The sequence below is a fragment of the Mastigoproctus giganteus genome, chromosome 4 (genome assembly GCF_048544385.1).
Source record: "Mastigoproctus giganteus isolate SK-2022 chromosome 4, ASM4854438v1, whole genome shotgun sequence".
NCBI classification, from domain to species: domain Eukaryota; kingdom Metazoa; phylum Arthropoda; class Arachnida; order Uropygi; family Thelyphonidae; genus Mastigoproctus; species Mastigoproctus giganteus.
Genome location: NC_143578.1, coordinates 172,441,175 through 172,460,946, shown reverse-complemented (window position 1 = coordinate 172,460,946; position 19,772 = coordinate 172,441,175). Strand labels below are relative to the sequence as shown.

Sequence of the window (19,772 nt, the reverse complement as noted above, 5' to 3'; positions counted from 1 at the left end):
ATGTATTTTCTATAGTTTCTAGTGTTGATTACCTGGTCTTGGATGGCCAGCATGAAACCTTCAGTCTCGGGGAAGAGCATCCCGCTTGTGAGCCATGCATTAGAAGCAGTGTTATCGATGTGATATTGATGGAGGTCATTGTAGTGTCTGCCATGGAGTGTCTTCTTTACCCATCTTTCTAACTTCGTTTCTTGTAACATCTGGGCAGGAGGGGGTTCCTAACTTAGGTTGAGTGGTGTATACCACTTATCTATCTTCCTTATGGCCTGGTGCTGTGTTGTTCTCAAAGTAATCCTTCAGATTAACTTTCACTGTTTTCTGTTGCTCTATCAGGTCCCTTCCTCCCTCTTTCCGAGCTATTGTTAGTCTCTCCACTGCTGACTTCGGTCTCTTGGTCATCATTGTCCTTGTTTTTCGCATATCTTCTAGCTCGGTGTTAGTCCAATCTATGACCCCTAAGGCGTATGTTAGTACTTGGAGCTGCATAGGTGTTTATGGCTTTAACTGTATTCCCTCCATTCAATTTTCCTTTCAGCAGGCTTCTGAGTCTGATGATATTTTTCAGCCAGGCACTGCTTGATTTCCTTGTGCTCTAACTGCTCAGCCTGCATCATCCCTAGTTATTTGTAGGTTTCCCCTTCTGTCATAGCTTCGATCTCTTTACCAGTCAGCAGCTGGTAGTTTCGGCCAACTAATTTTCCCTGGTGCAGTGTGTGGGTCTTGCATTTTTGTAGACCAAATTCCATCCTGATGTCCCTGCTGAATTCTTTGGTGATCGGAGTAGTTGCTGGAGTTGCTTCTCGGTTGCCGCGTAGAGCTTGATGTCATCAATGTACATCAGGTGGGTGAGGGGTGTACAGGTTCTTTCTTCCTTCTTTGAAGTTATATCCATACTTGCTGCCTTTAAGCATGGTGGATAGCGGGTTGAGTGCTAGACAGAACCACAGTGGGCTTAGAGCAAGTGCCCCGTGTCCAGACAATTTGCAAAACTGAAGCCTTTCTTTGTAAGAGCACCCCTTTTTTTCGTTCATCAATCTTATTCCCTTCTCTGTACTCATTCCAGCAGCTCCATATCCTTCCTAAAATGAGACCTCCAGACCCAGATGCAATACTCAAGATGTGGCCTGACCATTTCCTTATACAATGGGATAATCACCTCCTTATCCCTGCTAGCAAATTTCATATATATCATTAACAAAACCCCATGAACTGCCCTGGCAGCCTGTCTGCATTTCTCAGAGAACTTCATATCTGACTTGCATGATTACCCCAGGTATTTTTCATTTTCTGCTACCCTGAGTGTAGTACCACAATTGGTACATTACTGTGGTGTTACTGCTACCCACACACAGTACTTTGCATTTATTAATGTTAAACTTCAATTAGCATTTCTCAGCCCATGTGCCTGACTTTTCCAGATCCTGTAGCAATAGCATACTATCATTACTCTGATTAACCACCCAGCCAACCCTTGTATCATCTTCAAACTTGGACATTAAGCCTGATATGCCTTGATAAATATAGACAATAACAATGAGCCCAATACCAAACCATACCATGAAGAGCAGTATCATTAATTTCCACTCTCTTCTCCCAATCAATGAATTGCAGCAACTTTCCCTTAATTCCACACTGCTCCAGTTTGTATAGCAGTCTTTTTTATGCAACAGTATCAAAAGCTTTCTGAAATCCAAGTACAGTAAATCCCAGTTATAGTAATCACTGGTTGTTAGAATCTGGCTCTTTAGAGAATCAAATTTCAAAGAACTGATTCAAATCAATAAAATGCACTATGCTTTCATCGTTTATTAGAACCACATCTTCAGTTATAAGAATAAATTTTGAACACCTCTGTGATATTTTTTTTAAAACTCATTTCTGAAAGTCACATTTCTAGAGATCACAACCATAAAACAATTTGCGATTTTTGGTTTATTGGGCCTTTTTGTTTGTATAGTTATTGCAGCTTTAACAGAAAAAGAAATTGCCCAGTCTATTACTGATAATTTCTCCAAGGAGGATAAAAATGAAGATGAACTTGAACAAATTCTAGTTACAAAATGGCAAACTCATGAAAACTATAGCCATCCTGAGGAGAGCTTTGAAAGAAACTGGTACAAGTGATCGTCAATATAGACTTTGTAGTGATAATTTAAAGCAATCTAAAATAAGTGAATATTTAAAATTATAATCATATTACAAAGTGTTATGTTTGATATGTATATATCAAACATAACACTTTGTATATATATTTATATATATTTATATTTGATATGTATATATATTTATATATACATATCAAATATATATTTTCGGTATATATATTCGGTATATATATTTATATTTGATATGTATATATCAAATATAAATATATATATACCGAAAAAACAAATCTAAACTTTTCCACCAAAAATAATGAACAATACAACTTGCCACTCATTGCAGGAGAACTAAAACAAACTCTGCTACAGGCAAAACACAGTACAGTTGGCCCTGATGAAATATATTATGCAATGATACAACAATTAGATGAACAATCTCAATTAGTTCTGTTAGATTTATTCAACAAGATATATCTTGAAAATACTTTTCCAGACAAATGGCATCATGCAATAATACTAGCTTTCCTGAAACAGGGAAAAGACCTATCAGATCCACAGAATTATCACCCTATAGCTTTGACTAGCTGCTTAAGCAAGATCCTTGAGAAAATGGTCAATAATAGACTAACTTGGTACCTAGAAAATAATAATCTTCTCAATCCAGCACAATATGGGTTTCAGAAAAATCGCTCTACATTAGATGTACTTGTACAATTGGAAAACCAGGTAAGAAATGCTTTTCTCAGAAAACAACATCAAGTCATGGTTAATTTTGATATCAAGAAAGCATACGACATCACATGGCACTATGGCATTCTTAGGTTACATCAGCTCGGCCTTAGAGGGCACCTACCCCTATAGTATGCAATTTTCTTAAGAATAGAACTTTCCAAGTGGGAATTAACAATACCCTTTTCAAAACATTTGTCCAGGAAGGAGGAATCCCTCAGGAATCCATACTAAGTGCCACACTTTTTTCAGTCCACTTCAGCACAATAATAGAATCAATACCAAACAATATCTTCACAACTGTGTATGCTGATGATTTCAGCATTTCTTATCAAGCACAACATATGAGGACAATAGAATGGCAATTACAAATAGCCATAAACAAAGTTATAAAATGGACAGAAATAAATGGATACAGAATTTCTGTGAAAAAGACTGCATGTATTCACTTTTTCAGGAAAAGGAATATCCATCCTGATCCAGAACTCAGGCTGAAAGGACAGATCATTCCAGTCGAAAATAGTGTCTGTTTCTTGGGACTTTGACAAGAAATTAACATTTTTGGAGCATATTAGACATATAAGATTTCAATGTCTGAAGAAAATGAACATCTTAAAGGTGCTATCCGCTATATCATGGGGAGCAGATAGAACAGTTCTAGTACGATTATATTGATTACTCATCCGGTCTAAGTTAGACCATGGTGCCCCAGTCTATGACTCAGCAAGACCTAGCACCCTGAGATGGCTCGATCCAGTACATCACTGTGCGCACCGGATAGCCCTTGGGGCTTTCCGAACTTCACCTGTGCAGAGCCTCTATGCTGAGGCACAAGAATCTCCTTTACAAATCAGAAGACATAATCAATTACTTGTTTATGCAGCTAAAATAAAATCCCTACCAGGACACCCCCTACAGAAAACTCTTTTTACGTCAGAATGGGAGCAACAGTATCAACAACAACAAAGAATCAATAAACCTGCAAACATAAGATTAAAAATCCTTCTCCTCAGCAGAGATCTTAACCTGGATAATATCACTCCGCTGAAGAAGCAGTCTTCACCACCACCACCATGGATAATCAAACTGCCTACGTGCGACTTTTTGTTCGGAGTAAGCAAACACTTCCTCATATAAACTATCAACAGCTGCATGCTGCTTACAAGTCACAATTTTCAGATCACTGCTTTTTATATACAGATGGCTCAAAAACTGAATTTCATGTGAGAGCAGCAATTTACTTTTCAGACACCACATTGGCCCAAAAACTCCCCAAAGACTGCAGCATTTATGCTGCAGAATTGGAAGCCATTATATTAGCACTAAACCAAATCGAACATACAAGTTCCAGAGATAGCATTATTTTCACTGATTCCCTTAGCTCCATGATGGCAATACAAAATATCAATTCCAAAAGAAATCCATTACAACAACAAATTCAATACCGAGTATCAAAACTCCTAGAACAAGGTCATAATATTAGATTTTGCGTGGGACCAAGTCATGTTGGAATATATGGTAACGAACAAGCAGACAGAGCTGCTAAAGAAGCAAACAGCATCATTTCTGTATCAGAATATATCCCTTTCTCCAACTACAAACAAGTTATTCATCACAGTGGATTACATCAATGGCAACAGCAATGGCAAGTCTTAATGAATAACAAACTGCATCAAAATAAAAAACTGCTCCAACCATGGAAATCCAACATACAACAAAACAGACATGACGAAGTGATACTCACAAGGTTTAGAATAGGACACACTCATTTCAGCCACTGTTATCTCTTGCGAGGAGAGGATCCCCCTCTATGTCCTACCTGCCATACACAACAAACAGTGGAACATGTACTAATTACTTGTCCAGTATTTGTAGTAGAGTGCCAAAACTACTTTAAAGATCTAATAACCAAGCATCACTCCCTCACTCTCAAAACTCTATTGGAAGACAGGAAAAATATAACAGATGTTTTTCAGTTCCTCAAGGAAATAAACTTCTATAACCAAATATGAAATCAAATGTTATCCCTGTATTAAGCTATACACACTTCTTGATCCTTTGAAAGTATTTCCAGCAAAACACAAGCACGAAGAGAACTGCCATAGTTCTCTTCATGAACTGGCAGTTCTCTTAGAGAACTGCCAGAACCTTCAAGGCGCATTTTATCATAAAACCTGCATGATCTACATTTACATAATCATTAAATGTAGCCTCAAAATTTATCTACTTTTGAAATTTGCACCATTCAAGTTCCAATAGTGGAATCTATCAACTTCTTGTCAGTTTTCTCTTTCTCCTTCACAAATTTTAGTCTTTATAAAGTTAGAAATTGTTCACAGGGTCACATCATGTTATGCTTTATCTGGTTCCATAACACAATCCAGAAGCATAGTTGACAAAATATAATCAATATAGGGTAACAAACGTTTAGGTTTATGAGAAACTGGTAAACCTAACTTACCACAAGTTACAGATAAAAAAAAAATCACTTATGGAACTCCTTTGAATTATGGAAGAAAAATAAGATGTTTTTCAGGAAAGATGGGAATTTTTTCCAAAATGAATGAGTTGGAAATTTGAGTTATGGATGTTCAACTTATAGAAGTTTCACTGTATATGATTGTATGCATTTATGTATATATGTGTGTGTAATGTGTTTTATGTTTGTTTTTTTTTTAGGTGATTGTGTCTTAATTGATGGTCAGATATTTCACAAAAGTAATAAAAATACATCAGAAAAACCTCGTCCAGCTTATACGTTTCATGTAGTTGAACAACATAACACAGAATACAGCAAAGAAAATTGGTTAGTATATCATAGCAGTAAGTGATAGTGTAGTGGAAAGATATATTTACTGATATTACCACCTGTATGGTACTTTCATTTTGGGAATCAATTAGAAATACCTATGGAAGCTAGTGTGCATGCAAATGAAAGTGCCTTATGCCACCCAAAGTCATTTTCATTATCATTAATTGAGTTGTGGTGGTATTGCACTGCATGATGAGAGTCATCTATTCCTTGGGATTTACCACCTGTCACCTAATGGATTGGTGGTTAAAGAAGTATTTCAGGATTATCTTGACAGGAATACAGTTATATGGCAATCACAGCACAAATATGTTAATGGCATATCTATGATGCAGTAACACACAAGAAGTAATTCTGACATCATATACTTAGATTTCAGTAAAGCTTTTGACAGTGTTCCACAAATACTACTGTACTAATTGGAGAAGGGTGTCACCGGGGGAAAGTTACTCCTATGGATAAAAGGATGTTTGAGTGGCAATAGACAGAGGGTGGTTATAAATGGGCATTACTTCTTCTTGGAATAGTGTTATTAGTGGATTCCCTTGGAATTGAGTGCTGAGCCCCTTACTGTTTTCAAGATTTACTAACAAAATTGCTGATGGCATGTCAAACTTATTGTCCAAGACTTCAGATGATATGAAAGTTGGAAGGGCGGTTAATGACATGAACCAGATTATGCTATTGTAACAACAGCTAGAAAAATTAGGCAGATGGGCCGAGAAGTGGCAGTTGAGGTTTAACATCGATAAATGCAAGGTCCTGCATATAGTGTAATTGTACATTCTGGCATGAAGTTCTTTGAGCACTGCAAAGAGGCTGCTAGGAAAACTCATGGGCGTTCTATCAGTGATATATAGAAATTTTTCCAACAAGGACATGGTGATTGTCTCATTGTATAAGGCAATGGTTAGGCCACACCGTGAGTGCTACATACAAGTCTGGAAGACTCATTTTAAGAAGGATGTGAATCTCTTGAACAGATTCAGGAATAGCAATAAATTTAGTCAAGGACACAAAAGTTAGCATTTAGCATTAGTAGAGGCATTTGATGCAAGAAAGCAAGCTTATGCAGCATCAGCCAAAAAAAAAAAAAAAACCCACTTCCACTTCACCCCTCTGTTCGTTCAAAATACCTGTCCAGCTGAGCCTTAAACTTATTTAGGCTATCAACCTCCACCACAAGGGATGGAAGTCTGTTCCACCAACCAACCACCTGCTGGCTAAAGGCAAATTTCCGCACGTCTATCCTACATCTGTCTTTCCTCAATTTGAATTTATGCCTTCTCAGGTGATTTTTCTGAGCTAGAGGAAGAATCCCATCAGCATTGAGCATGCTTAAACCATTCAAGGCTTTATACACCTCTATCAGATCACCTCACTGGTGCCTAGTCTCCAGACACTGTAATTTGAAAAACTTAAGCCTTTCTTCGTAAGAGCACCCCTTTGTTCCATTCACTAATTAGCATTAGCATTAGCATTAGTAGAGGCATTTGATGCAAGAAAGCAAGCTTATGCAGCATCAGCCAAAAAAAAAAAAAAAAAAAAAAACCACTTCCACTTCACCCCTCTGTTCGTTCAAAATACCTGTCCAGCTGAGCCTTAAACTTATTTAGGCTATCAACCTCCACCACAAGGGATGGAAGTCTGTTCCACCAACCAACCACCCGCTGGCTAAAGGCAAATTTCCGCACGTCTATCCTACATCTGTCTTTCCTCAATTTGAATTTATGCCCTCTCAGGTGATTATTCTGAGCTAGAGGAAGAATCCCATCAGCATTGAGCATGCTTAAACCATTCAAGGCTTTATACACCTCTATCAGATCACCTCGCTGGTGCCTAGTCTCCAGACACTGTAATTTGCAAAACTTAAGCCTTTCTTCGTAAGAGCACCCCTTTGTTCCATTCACTAATCTTGTTGCCCTTCTCTGTACTCGTTCCAGCAGCTCTACATCCTTCTTGAAATGAGGCCTCCAGACCTGTATACAGTACTCTAGGTGTGGCCTGACCATTGCCTTATACAAGGGAATAATCACCTCCTTATCCCTGCTAGAAACATTCCTATATATCATTGAAAATACACCATGAGTTACTCTTGCAGCCCATCTGCACTGCTCAGAGAACTTCATATCTGCCTGCACAACCCCCCCCCCCAGGTCCCTTTCATTCTCTACCACTGTCAGTGTAGTACCACAGAGTTGATACGTTGCTCTGGGGTTGCTATTTCCCATGTGTAGTACTTTACATTTATCAATGTTAAACTTCATTTGCCACCTCTCAGCCCATCTGCTCAACCTTTCCAGATCCTGTTGCAGCAGCATAGTGTCAGTAGTGTCCTTGACAACCCTGCCAACCTTTGTATCGTCTGCAAACTTGGACATTAATCCCGATATACCATCATCAATATCATTTATAAATACAGAAAACAATAATGGACCCAACACTGAGCCCTGAGGGACTCCACTAATAACATCAGTCCACGATGAGCAGTGTCCATTGATTACCACTCTCTGTCTTCTCCCCCTCAACCACCCCTTTATCCATAGCAGCAATTTGCCTCCAATGTCACACTGCTCCAATTTGTGTAGCAGTCTTCCATGTGCAACAGTATCAAAAGCCTTTCTAAGATCCAAGTATATAATATCAAAGTTATTCCCTGCATCCAGTTCTTTTGTGACTGCATCATAGTATCCAATCAAGTTGGTCAGGCAAGACTTCCCCTTAACAAAACCATGCTGTGTCTGAGCTATAACTGAAGTCTTGTCTAAATGATCCTGCAGTGCTTCTTTAACCAGTGCCTCCATTAATTTTCCTGGAACAGAAGTTAAGCTCACAGGTCTATAATTACTTGTGTCAGCCTTTGATCCTCCTTTGTGAATTGGGGTCACATTTGCACATTTCCAGTCTATGGGTACCTCCCCTGAGTCCAAGGAAGCTCTCATAATTATGGCTAAGGGTTTGCTTACTTCCTTTGCTGCCTCCTTTAATATAACTGGATAGATCCCATCCACCCCGGGTGCCTTTCTTGTGTTTATCTTCAACAGTTTCTCCTCCACTTTACTCCCAGTTATTTCAAGATTCTGTAGCTTACTGCTAGAGTTGAATACACCTCTGGCATTCCCCTCGCTGAATAACTCCTCATGTGTGAATGTCGATGCAAAATATTCATTTAGTTTGTTAGCTACCTGAGCAGGATCATCAACACTTGACCCATCAATATCAATGCAAATCCCCATGCATTTTTCTTCTCTGCCATATGCCTCATTAGTTCATCTGACATCCATTTTGGCCTAAACCTTGAACAATATTTCTTAGTTGGTATGTAAAGCCTAGTAGCTTCCAAGATAAGTTCTTTGAATGCTTCCCATTTTGAATTTGCTGTTGGTAACATCATCAGTTGGTCCCACTGTATAGAATTTAAATACTGTCTCAGTCCATCGTAGTCGCCTTTACGGAAGCAATAACCCTTCCCTTTACCCCTAATGGTAGTTACCTCTTTGAGTAAATCCCACTTCAGCACACTGTGATCACTGCCACCTAGTGGTTCATTTATCTGCAGATTCTTAATGCATGAAGAATCACTGCTGATAATCAAATCAAGAGTATTACTCCCTCTAGTTGCCTCCGGAACATGCTGATGTAGAAAACAATCATCCAATAAATCCACAAAAGCCCTGCTAGTGTGTGAGTATCCAGCCCCCAAATTCCAGTCAATATCTGGGAAATTAAAATCTCCCATTATAAGACACTCTGATTTACTGGCCCACTCTATTTCCCTGTACAGTTCCTTATTATACTCATCAGAGTCATTAGGCCTATAGCACACTCCTACTCTCAATTTTGATCTCCCAATGCTTATGTCACACCAAACTGACTCAACACTGCACTGTCCAGCGATGTCGACTGGCTTCACTTCCTTGTTTATAAATTATTTTGATTCCAATATAGAACGAGTAATGTTAGCTGTTATTCTTACTGATTTAAATGCAATTTGCAAATTTTCTGCAGTATGCATTCGCATAATTTTCATTGCCACATATAGCAAATGTTGGGGAGTTACTCCACAATGATCAGATCTTCGAATTTCACTCGATGCCATCATAAAGGGAGTAATTTTCAATCCATTTTTAAATTTTTGTGCATATCCCAAATTAGCTGGAAAAGAAAGTTCTTCTGCTTATATATCAAATATGAAACTTGTTGGAGATTATTTCTGACCCGGTGCTATACATAAATATTTATCCATAATAATGTTTGTTGTTGAATTAACAATAGTTCATCAACATTGTTGACAGGTTCCACAATTTCATCTGAATGTTCCTGTTCACTATCATCATTTGTTCCCAAGAAATCATCACTCACTTTTATTCCGCAGAATTTATACAAGGGTGAATTTATCAAATACCGTAACCATAGTTTCATTATTTTCTTCTGCACACATCCTTGTAGATATGATGATTTATGTATGAGTCTTTGTTTTATATGTACATTAATGGCGTAATCGTCATGTAATTCTATAAAATTAATGAACCGTTGTATTTACGTTAACTGGTACATTTATTACTTGTCCAATGTTCATAATGTAAATGATTGCATAAAGGGTAATCGTGGTGATATCAAACACTCAGTTACAACATCCAGTGGAGGCAAATGAGCAGAATATGTTGAATATATAAATCCATTTGACGTGGCCATAGTTGATATCCGTCTCTCTTTTAATGAAGTATGACATGTATTACACATCATGAAAGTACTCACTTCTTGTAAATGAAATTCATGTTGAAGTAATTCATATGAAGTTGTTGGAAATAGTTTCAAATCTAATTGAAACCAGAAACGATCACAAACATTACAACTAAATCCAAATGGGTTTTTGTACACTAGTTTTTCAAACTCATGTCAGCTCGTGTAGATACTATAGGGATGTAATCAGGAATCTCATTATTAGCCATTTCTAATTTTGTTTTGTTTTTTTCATGCATGATATTCCTTCATTTGTTCTGCTGGAGTTTTAGATTCCTGATAAGTATCAGGCATAGTAGAACTCTGTGGTTGAATTTCATTATGATTCAAAATAGTTTGAATTTCTAATTTCCTTTTCTTCTGTTCACGATATTCCTTCATTATTTCAGCCCGAGTTTTTTTGGGTGCAGTTTGAGAACTCAGGCATAACGAAACACTCTTGTTGAATTTCATCTGGATTCCCATTTCTGCCCATCTTCCCTTTCTTTCTTTCATGATATTCCTTCAAATGCTGGGCTGTAGATTTTGGCACAGTCACTCGTATATTAATCATTATGCTGATATAACTGTATAAAATAGCGTGTCACTGCTCAATTGTACTTATTGTGTCACTGCACTTGTTGCATACGGTTGAGTTTTCTTGGGCACATGCGTTGTACTTGTTGTGTCACTGCAGCAACAAGTACAACATATGCACATCAGGTTTCGTGACAATTTCTAGCTAACATAACGCTTTTTTCCAAATAACACGGGTAAAAATGTTTTAACGTCAACAAGTACAGACCAATGTTGAAAACAAGTCACAAGTTAGGGTTAAACTTCAAAGTGTCTGCATTTCTATCCAGACATGATGAGAAAGAGTACATGATGAGAGCCTTGTCAATCAATTTGGCCCTGGAAGGATTGTGCAACCCTCACAGGGTAGAATTTTTCTAAGCTTGTTAACAGGAGAGACTGCTTCTACATGGATGGTATACACTTAAATAGAAAAAATGCAAGAATATTTGCTGAATATTTGCTATCGAGGTAGTGTTAAGTGGGTCGGAAAACTGCTAGCTTGGGCGGATTTACAGAATAATAGATTAACAATAGCCGCAGGCAGAGTTGAAAATGACTCTTGCACTGCTTCTATTGAAATGAGCCTGGAAAGCAGCCTGAAAAGCAAGGTGGTGGGGATTTCATGGACTCCTGAGAGTTATCATGTCACGAATCACAAGTTAGGGTTAGCTTGGGAGAATTTACAGACTAATAGATTAACAATAGCCGCAGGCAGAGTTGAAAATGACTCTTGCACTCTTCTATTGAAATGAGCCTGGAAAGCAGCCTGAAAAGCAAGATGGTGGGGTTACCCTAAACATGTGCCCTAAACCTTAGTTACCCTAAACATGTGCTGTTTAGGGTAACTAAGAGTAAGAACAGGTTCAGCTATACTTGTATGTACACCAGCGTTAGGAGTATAGCAAATAAATTTCGTGAATTTGAGGCACTGGTCAAGACATCGATGGTAGATATTGTTGGGATATCAGAGACATGGTACCATACAGCTATAAGGAATGCAGAATTGGAAGTTTGGGAGTACAACGTGTACAGAAAGGATAGAAATAGAGGAGGGGGAAAGCTGTATAAGCTTGCTTTCTTGCTTCATATGTCTCTACTAATATCATCTTTTATTGATCTACTTTTGTCCCTGTCAGACATACACTGTTCCACCTATCCTTTTTTGCACAACATATTTCCATTTCCCTGACAATAGTTATCTCCTTTGGGACTAGTGCATTCTGCCTTGGGGATTGTTGCTGTGTAGCCTGATGTACAAGTGATGGCTCTGGCATTGAGTTGGGCAGCTGAGAACTTAAAGGGTCCCCCATTTTAATTTCTTTATGGACATCCACCCTGTTTTTCAAGCTCTCACACACACATCCATCTGAATGCTGAATTTTCACCTAATTTCCTTGTTCTGCTTCCACTGAATACACACCCAAAGACATCCCCCTTGGCTCCATCATGTCCTGTTGTAGATAATTATAATTGGCAAGCATTGCACAAGTAGCACATTTTGTTAGGCCATGATTTGTAGGAGAATCACCCCCTTCAGTTCTTCTTTGAGCCACAGCACTCCCATTGTTTTGCTTCTACTTTGAGCCCATTATTTTGCTTCTCTAGTATGGAGCATGATTTCAGTTTAACCTAAGAATAATACACTAAACTGATACATACCTAAATGCAATAATACATATTATTACATAGTGTAAACTTGATAGTGCTATCAATTTTATGCTATATGTATTACTCTGTGTCATTCGTAGAGTTTTAAATTAGTTATAGTTATAGCTGAGAAACTTTATTGGAATAAAGTTTCTTAGCTAAAACAAAAAAAATATATATATGCCAACCTACATGATTAGAACCTACAACCTACTTGTTTAGCACAATTAAAAATCTACAGTTCCACTACTTATGCACTACACTACAAGTTAAGTGATACTATATTTCCAAATCACTGATACGAAAGCTCTACGAATATTAATGTCTTACATTATATACCACATGATACAGTTAAGTTATATTTATTTCATCAATATAAAGTGCCTTTCTTGCTTCCCAATATCACACTATTATCTAATCATTTGTATTGAAAGAGCTGAAAAATTCTGGTTTTCTTCATGATTATGATTTATTAATTTCATGAATTAATGAATTTAATTAAGTGAGTAGGACACAACAGGAGAAAAGACAGTGTCTGACATTATGAATTATAACGTAAGTGTTAAGCTTCTCTAGTGTGAGAGAAGTGTTACAACTGGGCTCCAAGCTGGAATGAGGAATGGAATATGTAAGAAATAGAATACATAGAATGCAGAATACAGTAGTAAGCACATGAACAAAACTATTAGTCTATGACAAAGTTCTTATTGATTTAGGTGGAATCAAAAACTTTAAAGGTGTGTTGAGCAACAGTGTCTAAATAGATATGTATTTAGGATTAGGAGGGATGTAAAAATCTGGATAGGAAACAAAGATGAGGTTTGATATCATGTGGTGACAGAAAAAGAAATAGCAACAGCAATTCAGAGATAGCAAAAGTCTGTATGTGAATCAAGAAGTGAAAAGAAGAAGGTAAAGAAGAAAAAAAATTACACAAAGAGGGAAGCTGCCTCAATATTACTCTTATTAATTTTGAAATTCCGATTAAAAAATTGTAAAATTATAATTAAGAGTATTATTTAAAACACGTTTTTACTTCCATGGTGATTCAATAGGCCTTTACTCAATAGAAAATTTATGATTTCTTCAAAAAAGACAATGCAGTTCAGGGTGGGCCATCTACATTTGATTAAATTTATAGTTATTAACATTTATTGTTTAAAAATTCATATTATTTGTGTTATATTTGATTCAAATTATTTGTGTTCGGTTTTGTTTTTATTTGTATTCAATTTGAATATAAACATTTTCATAAAATTTTCTTTTCCTTTTCATTAAATTTTTTTCTTAATGCCATCTATACTGACAAATGTTGTTGGATTGTGAATAAATTTGCTTGTTTTTTTTTTTGAGTGTCTTCAAAATGTTGTATTTTTATCGAATTATACTCTGTAATTTGGATTTCTCACTAATTCAAATTCCCCCCCCCCCCACACACACACACACATTTTACCAAAACTACTGGGGGTTTTAGCATTAGCATTAGTAGAGGCATATGATGCAAGAAAGCAAGCTTATTCAGCATCAGCCAAAAAAAAAAAAAAAAAAAAAAAAAAAACAACCACTACTCCCATTTCACCCCTCCATTCATTCTAAATACCTGTCCAGCTGAGCCTTAAATTTATTTAGGCTATCAACTTCAACAACAAGCGATGGGAGTCTATTCCACAAACCAACTGCCCGATGGCTAAAGGCAAATTTCCGCACATCTGTCCGACATCCGTCCTTCCTCAATTTGAATTTATGCCCTCTCAGGTGATTATTCTGAGCAAGAGGAAGAATCCCATCGGCATTGAGCATGCTCAAGCCATTCAAAGCCTTATACACCTCTATCAGATCACCTCGCCGATGCCTAGTCTCCAGGCTCTGTAATTTGCAAAACTTTAGCCTTTCTTCGTAAGAGCAACCCTTTGTTCCATTCACTAATCTTGTTGTCCTTCTCTGTACTCGTTCCAGCAGCTCTACATCCTTCTTGAAATGAGGCCTCCAGACCTGTATACAGTACTCAAGGTGTGGCCTGACCAATGCCTTATACAAGGGAATAATCACATCCTTATCCCTGCTAGAAATATTCCTGTATATCATTGACAAGACACCATGAGCTACTCTTGCAGCTCGTCTGCACTGCTCAGAGAACTTCATATCTGCCTGCACAATTACCCCCAGGTCCTTTTCATTCTCTACCACTGTCAGCGTAATACCACAGAGTTGATACGTTGATCTGGGGTTACTGTTTCCCATATGTAGTACTTTACATTTGTCAATGTTAAACTTCATTTGCCACCTCTCAGCCCATCTGCTCAACCTTTCCAGATCCTGTTGCAGCAGCATAGTATCAGTAGTATCCTTAACAACCCTGCCAACCTTGGTATCGTCTGCAAACTTGGACATTAAGCCTGATACACCATCATCAATATCATTTATAAATACAGAAAACAACAATGGACCCAACACTGAACCCTGAGGAACTCCACTAATAACATTAGTCCACGTTGAGCAGTGTCCATTGATTACCACTCTCTGTCTTCTGCCACTCAACCATCCCTTTATCCATAGCAGCAATTTGCCTCCAATGCCACACTTCTCCAATTTGTGCAGCAGTCTTCCATGCGCAACAGTATCAAAAGCCTTTCTAAGATCCAAATATATAATATCAAAGTTATTCCCTGCATCCAGTTCTTTTGTGACTACATCATAGTATCCAATCAAATTGGTCAGACAAGACCTGCCCTTAACAAAACCATGCTGTGTCTGAGCTATAACTGAATTCTTGTCCAGATGATCCTGCAGTGCTTCTTTAACCAGTGCCTCCATTAATTTTCCTGGAACCGAAGTTAAACTAACAGGTCTATAATTACTTGTGTCAGCCTTTGATCCTCCTTTGTGAATCGGGGTTACATTTGCACATCTCCAGTCCATGGGTACCTCCCCTGAGTCCAAAGAAGCTCTCATAATTATGGCTAGGGGTTTGCTTACTTCCTTTGCTGCCTCCTTTAATATAACTGGATAGATCCCATCCACCCCTGGTGCCTTTTTTATGTTTATCCTCAGCAATTTCTCCTCCACTTTCCTCTCAGTTATTAGAAAATAATCTAGCTCACTGCCAATGTTTACTTCACCTACGACATTCCCCTTCCTGAATAACTCCTCATGTGTGAATGTAGATGCAAAATACTTATTTAGATTGTTAGCCACCTGAGCAGGATCCTCAACTGTTGAACCATCAACATCCAGTGGACCAATCTGATTCATCCCTTTCCTTCTTGAGTTTAAATAGGTAAAGAACTCTTTTCTGTTTTTCTTTGCGTCCTTTGCCAAGGATTTCTCATAATCTGCCTTTGCCTGCCTGATCTCCTTTGTGACTTGGTTACAGACCAACTTATATCTATCATAGGCTTCCATGTCACCCATTAATTTGTATGTATCCCATGCATTTTTCTTCTCTGCCATATGTCTCATTAGTTCATCTGACAACCATTTAGGCCTGAACCTTGAACAAAATTTCTTGGTTGGTATGTAAAGCCTGGTAGCTTCCAAGATTAGTTCCTTGAATGCTTCCCATTTTGAATTTGCTGTTGGTAACATCATCAGTTGGTCCCACTGTATAGAATTTAAATACTGTCTCAGACCATCATAGTCGCCTTTACGAAAGCAAAAACCCTTCCCTTTGCCTCTGATGGTAGTTACCTCCTTGAGTAAATCCCACTTCAGCACACTGTGATCACTGCCACCCAGTGGTTCCTTTATCTGCAGATTCCTAATGCATGAAGAATCACTACTGATAATCAGATCAAGAGTATTACTCCCTCTAGTTGCCTCCCGAACATGCTGGTGTAGAAAACAATCATCCAATAAATCCACAAAAGCCCTGCTAGTGTGTGAGTGACCAACCCACAAATTCCAGTCAATATCTGGGAAATTAAAATCCCCCATTATAAGACTCTCTGATTTACTGGCCCATTCTATTTCCCTGTACAGTATCTTATTATACTCATCAGAGTCATTAGGCCTATAGCACACTCCTACTCTCAATTTTGATTTACCTATGCTTATGTCACACCAAACTGACTCGACACTGCCCTGTCCATCAATGTCGACTGGCTTCACTTCCTTGGATTTTATGTGTTTTTTAACTAATAGCATAACCCCTCCTCCCCTGTCTATCCTTTCTATACACATTGTACTCCCCAAATTCCAGTTCTGCATTCCTTATATCTGTGTGACACCACGTCTCTGATATCCCAACAATATCTGCCTTTGATGTTTTGAGCAATACCTCAAATTCATCAATTTTATTTACTAAACTCCTAGCATTGGTGTACACGCAAGTATACCTGCACTTGTTTCTATTCTTAGCTACCCTAACACAACCCATGTGTTTACTTGTATCACAATGACTTCCAGCAGTCTCTGAAATATCCTGCATCTTGTTTTTCAGGCTTCTGCTCATTCCAATAGAAGCAGTGCAAGAATCTCTTTCACCTCTGCCAGTGGCTACTGTTAATCCATTAGTCTTTGTCTCCCCCCAAGCTAGCAGTTTTCCGACCCACCTAACACTGCCTCGATAGCATCAGCAAATATTCTTGCACCCTTTCTATTTAAGTGTATCCCATCCCTGTAGAAGCATTCTCTCCTGTTAACAAGTACATTCCAGGCTGAAAAAAATTCTACCCCTTGAGCCTTGCACAATCTTTCCAGGGCCGAATTGATCGACAAGGCTCTCATCATATACTCCCTCCTATCGTGTCTGGGCAGAATTGCAGACACTTTCAAATTTAACCCTACTTCACGGCTTTTTTTCAACAGTGACCTGTACTTGTTAAGTAATTCCGCTGGTCTCCTACTCTTAATGTCATTAGTGCCGACGTGTACAACTATATCACCTTTTGTGCCCTTAAAAGATGATATCTGCTCTACAACATCATCAACCCTTGCCCCTGGCAGACATACCCTGGTCCTGTTCCACCTATCCTTTTTACAAAGCATGTTCCCCGTTTCCCTGACAATAGAGTCACCAACACACAAACTGTATTAACTGTATTACCCCCCCACACTCCCACTGGGTGTTGTTATAATACTAATATAGTGAGAGCTGCAACTGACTATTAGAATAATCAGTTCACATTTTTTTACTGATTTTGAAGAAAGAACCACTATCAGACAAAAAAATATTAATAGAGATACTTATTCTGGTAATTATTTAATTATAGATTTATATTATAATGAACCAGTCGTAACAGCCCATGTATTAACATCATTGGTGATAACTGTATTTGTGACAACATCACTGTTGTCACAAATACAGTTTTATTAAGTGCTTAAGACCTAATTACATTAAATTTGTATACAACAGTGATGTTTCAGGACCCTTTCCAGATCTCATCATCAACCATACATGGTCTGTTCACAGTTCCTTGTTCCTAATCTTATCCAACTGTTGCATGGTTCATTAAAAATTAATCTACAGATGATCATTGCATAGCATCATTCCCTAACTATATTAGATCTAATTATTTAATTGGTTTACACCTGAACCAATTCTGTAATTATGCTAAAGTCTCACATTAAGTGGTGGTTTAATAATCATTGATATTTTCAACAGGTTACAGCCTACTGAAGAACTTCCATTTCCATCTCTTTTTTCCCATTAAATCAGAGGGATGAAAGTGCTGCATAATAAAGATATTTTCAATTTCAATACCAGCGAAAAATAACATAAGTACTAGCTGAGGCTTGGTCATTAAGCCGTGTACTAGTTTATTCCTTGATATATTTTGGAGACTATTAAAAGAAAACTTAAAACACAATTATAGAGTTGAAATTCTCCAGAAGATAGATGCTGGTAAGATGATAAAAATAAATAATGATAAAAGTTGTCCAAGTTTTATTCAGATTGTAACTTCAATAAAAGAATTTTGAAGCATAAGACAATGTACGAAGATAAATCTCCAAATCAACTTCACACACAAATCTGTCTTAACACATTTTCGATTTTTCCATACCATGTATTTAAAAATAGATCTCCCCAGTTAGATTTGATCATTTTTGAATTGTTTAATCCCATATACATTATTCTGTACATAAAAACAGATATATCTGTAAATTTAGATATTTTAATTTCATATAATAATTGTATCACACGCACGCACACACACATGCGCACACATTATATACATATATATATATATAGGGGGTGGACATTTTTGGTAATTAACTATTACAATATTAAAGTAATAGTTTTTCTAATGGTTATATGATGTATTCATGAACATGCAGTGATGATTTTTTTTCTTTCAGGAAGTACTGTGAAGGGAAAATGATAAAAGCTGACGTTTATTTAGATGTAATATAAAATGGTACATGAAGAAAATGACTGACCTATCTGAATTCCAAACAGGTCAGATTGTGCACATTTATTAGGACATCAGTGACCAAAACTGCTGATTTGTTTAATGTATCCAGTGCAACTGAATTAAAGTGATGTCTGCATTCACCAAATATGGAAAGACAAAATTTGATAGGATGAATTGTGGCAGAAAATCAGTTGACTAAAAGAGACTGCCAGACATTGAAAAGGATTTTAGGCCAAAAACATAACTACTGCCTCAAAAATAACTGAAGAATTTAATGTGTCTCATCAGTTCAGTTTATAGTAAAACAATTCAGCAAGAACTTCATAAAGCTGAAATTTATGACTATTTCCAAGTCACTGGTTACTGAATTTAATACTAGAAAGAGGATCCAGTGGTGTAAAGAGAACAAAAACTGGACACTTTATGATTGTAAACATGTTATATTTTCAGACAAATCGTCACTTACACTTTTTCCAGCATCAGGGAATTTTTACATTTGGCAAATGCCAAAGGATGTGCATCGTCCTGACTTCTTGTGCCAACCATCATGCATGGAGGAGGAAGTTTGAGAATGGTTTGGGCAGCAATACCATAGTATTCTTTAGGTTCTATCATTGCCCTGAATAGGCAGATTACTGCCCCTGTGATTATCTTGATATTCTGAGTTACTAGGTCCATCCCATTGTGCAAACATTGTTTCCTACAAAGTGCCGTGTTTCAAGATGATAATGCTCCAATTCACACATCCAGATGTCCAGTCTTGGTTTGAGGAGTGTGAAACTGTGCATCTCCCATGGCCTGTGCAGTCACCAGGCTTAAACATTATCA

The 19,772-nt window shown here is 37.5% G+C and overlaps 1 protein-coding gene across 6 annotated transcripts in view; it reads left to right on the top strand.

Annotated features, from left to right (window-relative positions):
- The window catches only part of LOC150087204 (phytanoyl-CoA dioxygenase domain-containing protein 1-like), a 207,190-nt gene extending 188,877 nt beyond the window's left edge, over positions 1 to 18,313 (top strand). For 5 of the 6 annotated variants that reach the window (XM_090371876.1, XM_090371879.1, XM_090371880.1 and 2 more), the window contains 2 exons: positions 5,511 to 5,637; positions 18,194 to 18,313. In XM_090371876.1, coding sequence (XP_090228002.1) covers positions 5,511 to 5,637; positions 18,194 to 18,242 — 176 coding nt within the window. In that variant the 3' untranslated portion in view covers positions 18,243 to 18,313. The remainder of the gene's footprint in view (positions 1 to 5,510; positions 5,638 to 18,193) is intronic. The other variant, XM_090371878.1, reaches the window with a different exon arrangement.
- The last annotated feature ends 1,459 nt before the right edge of the window (positions 18,314 to 19,772 follow it).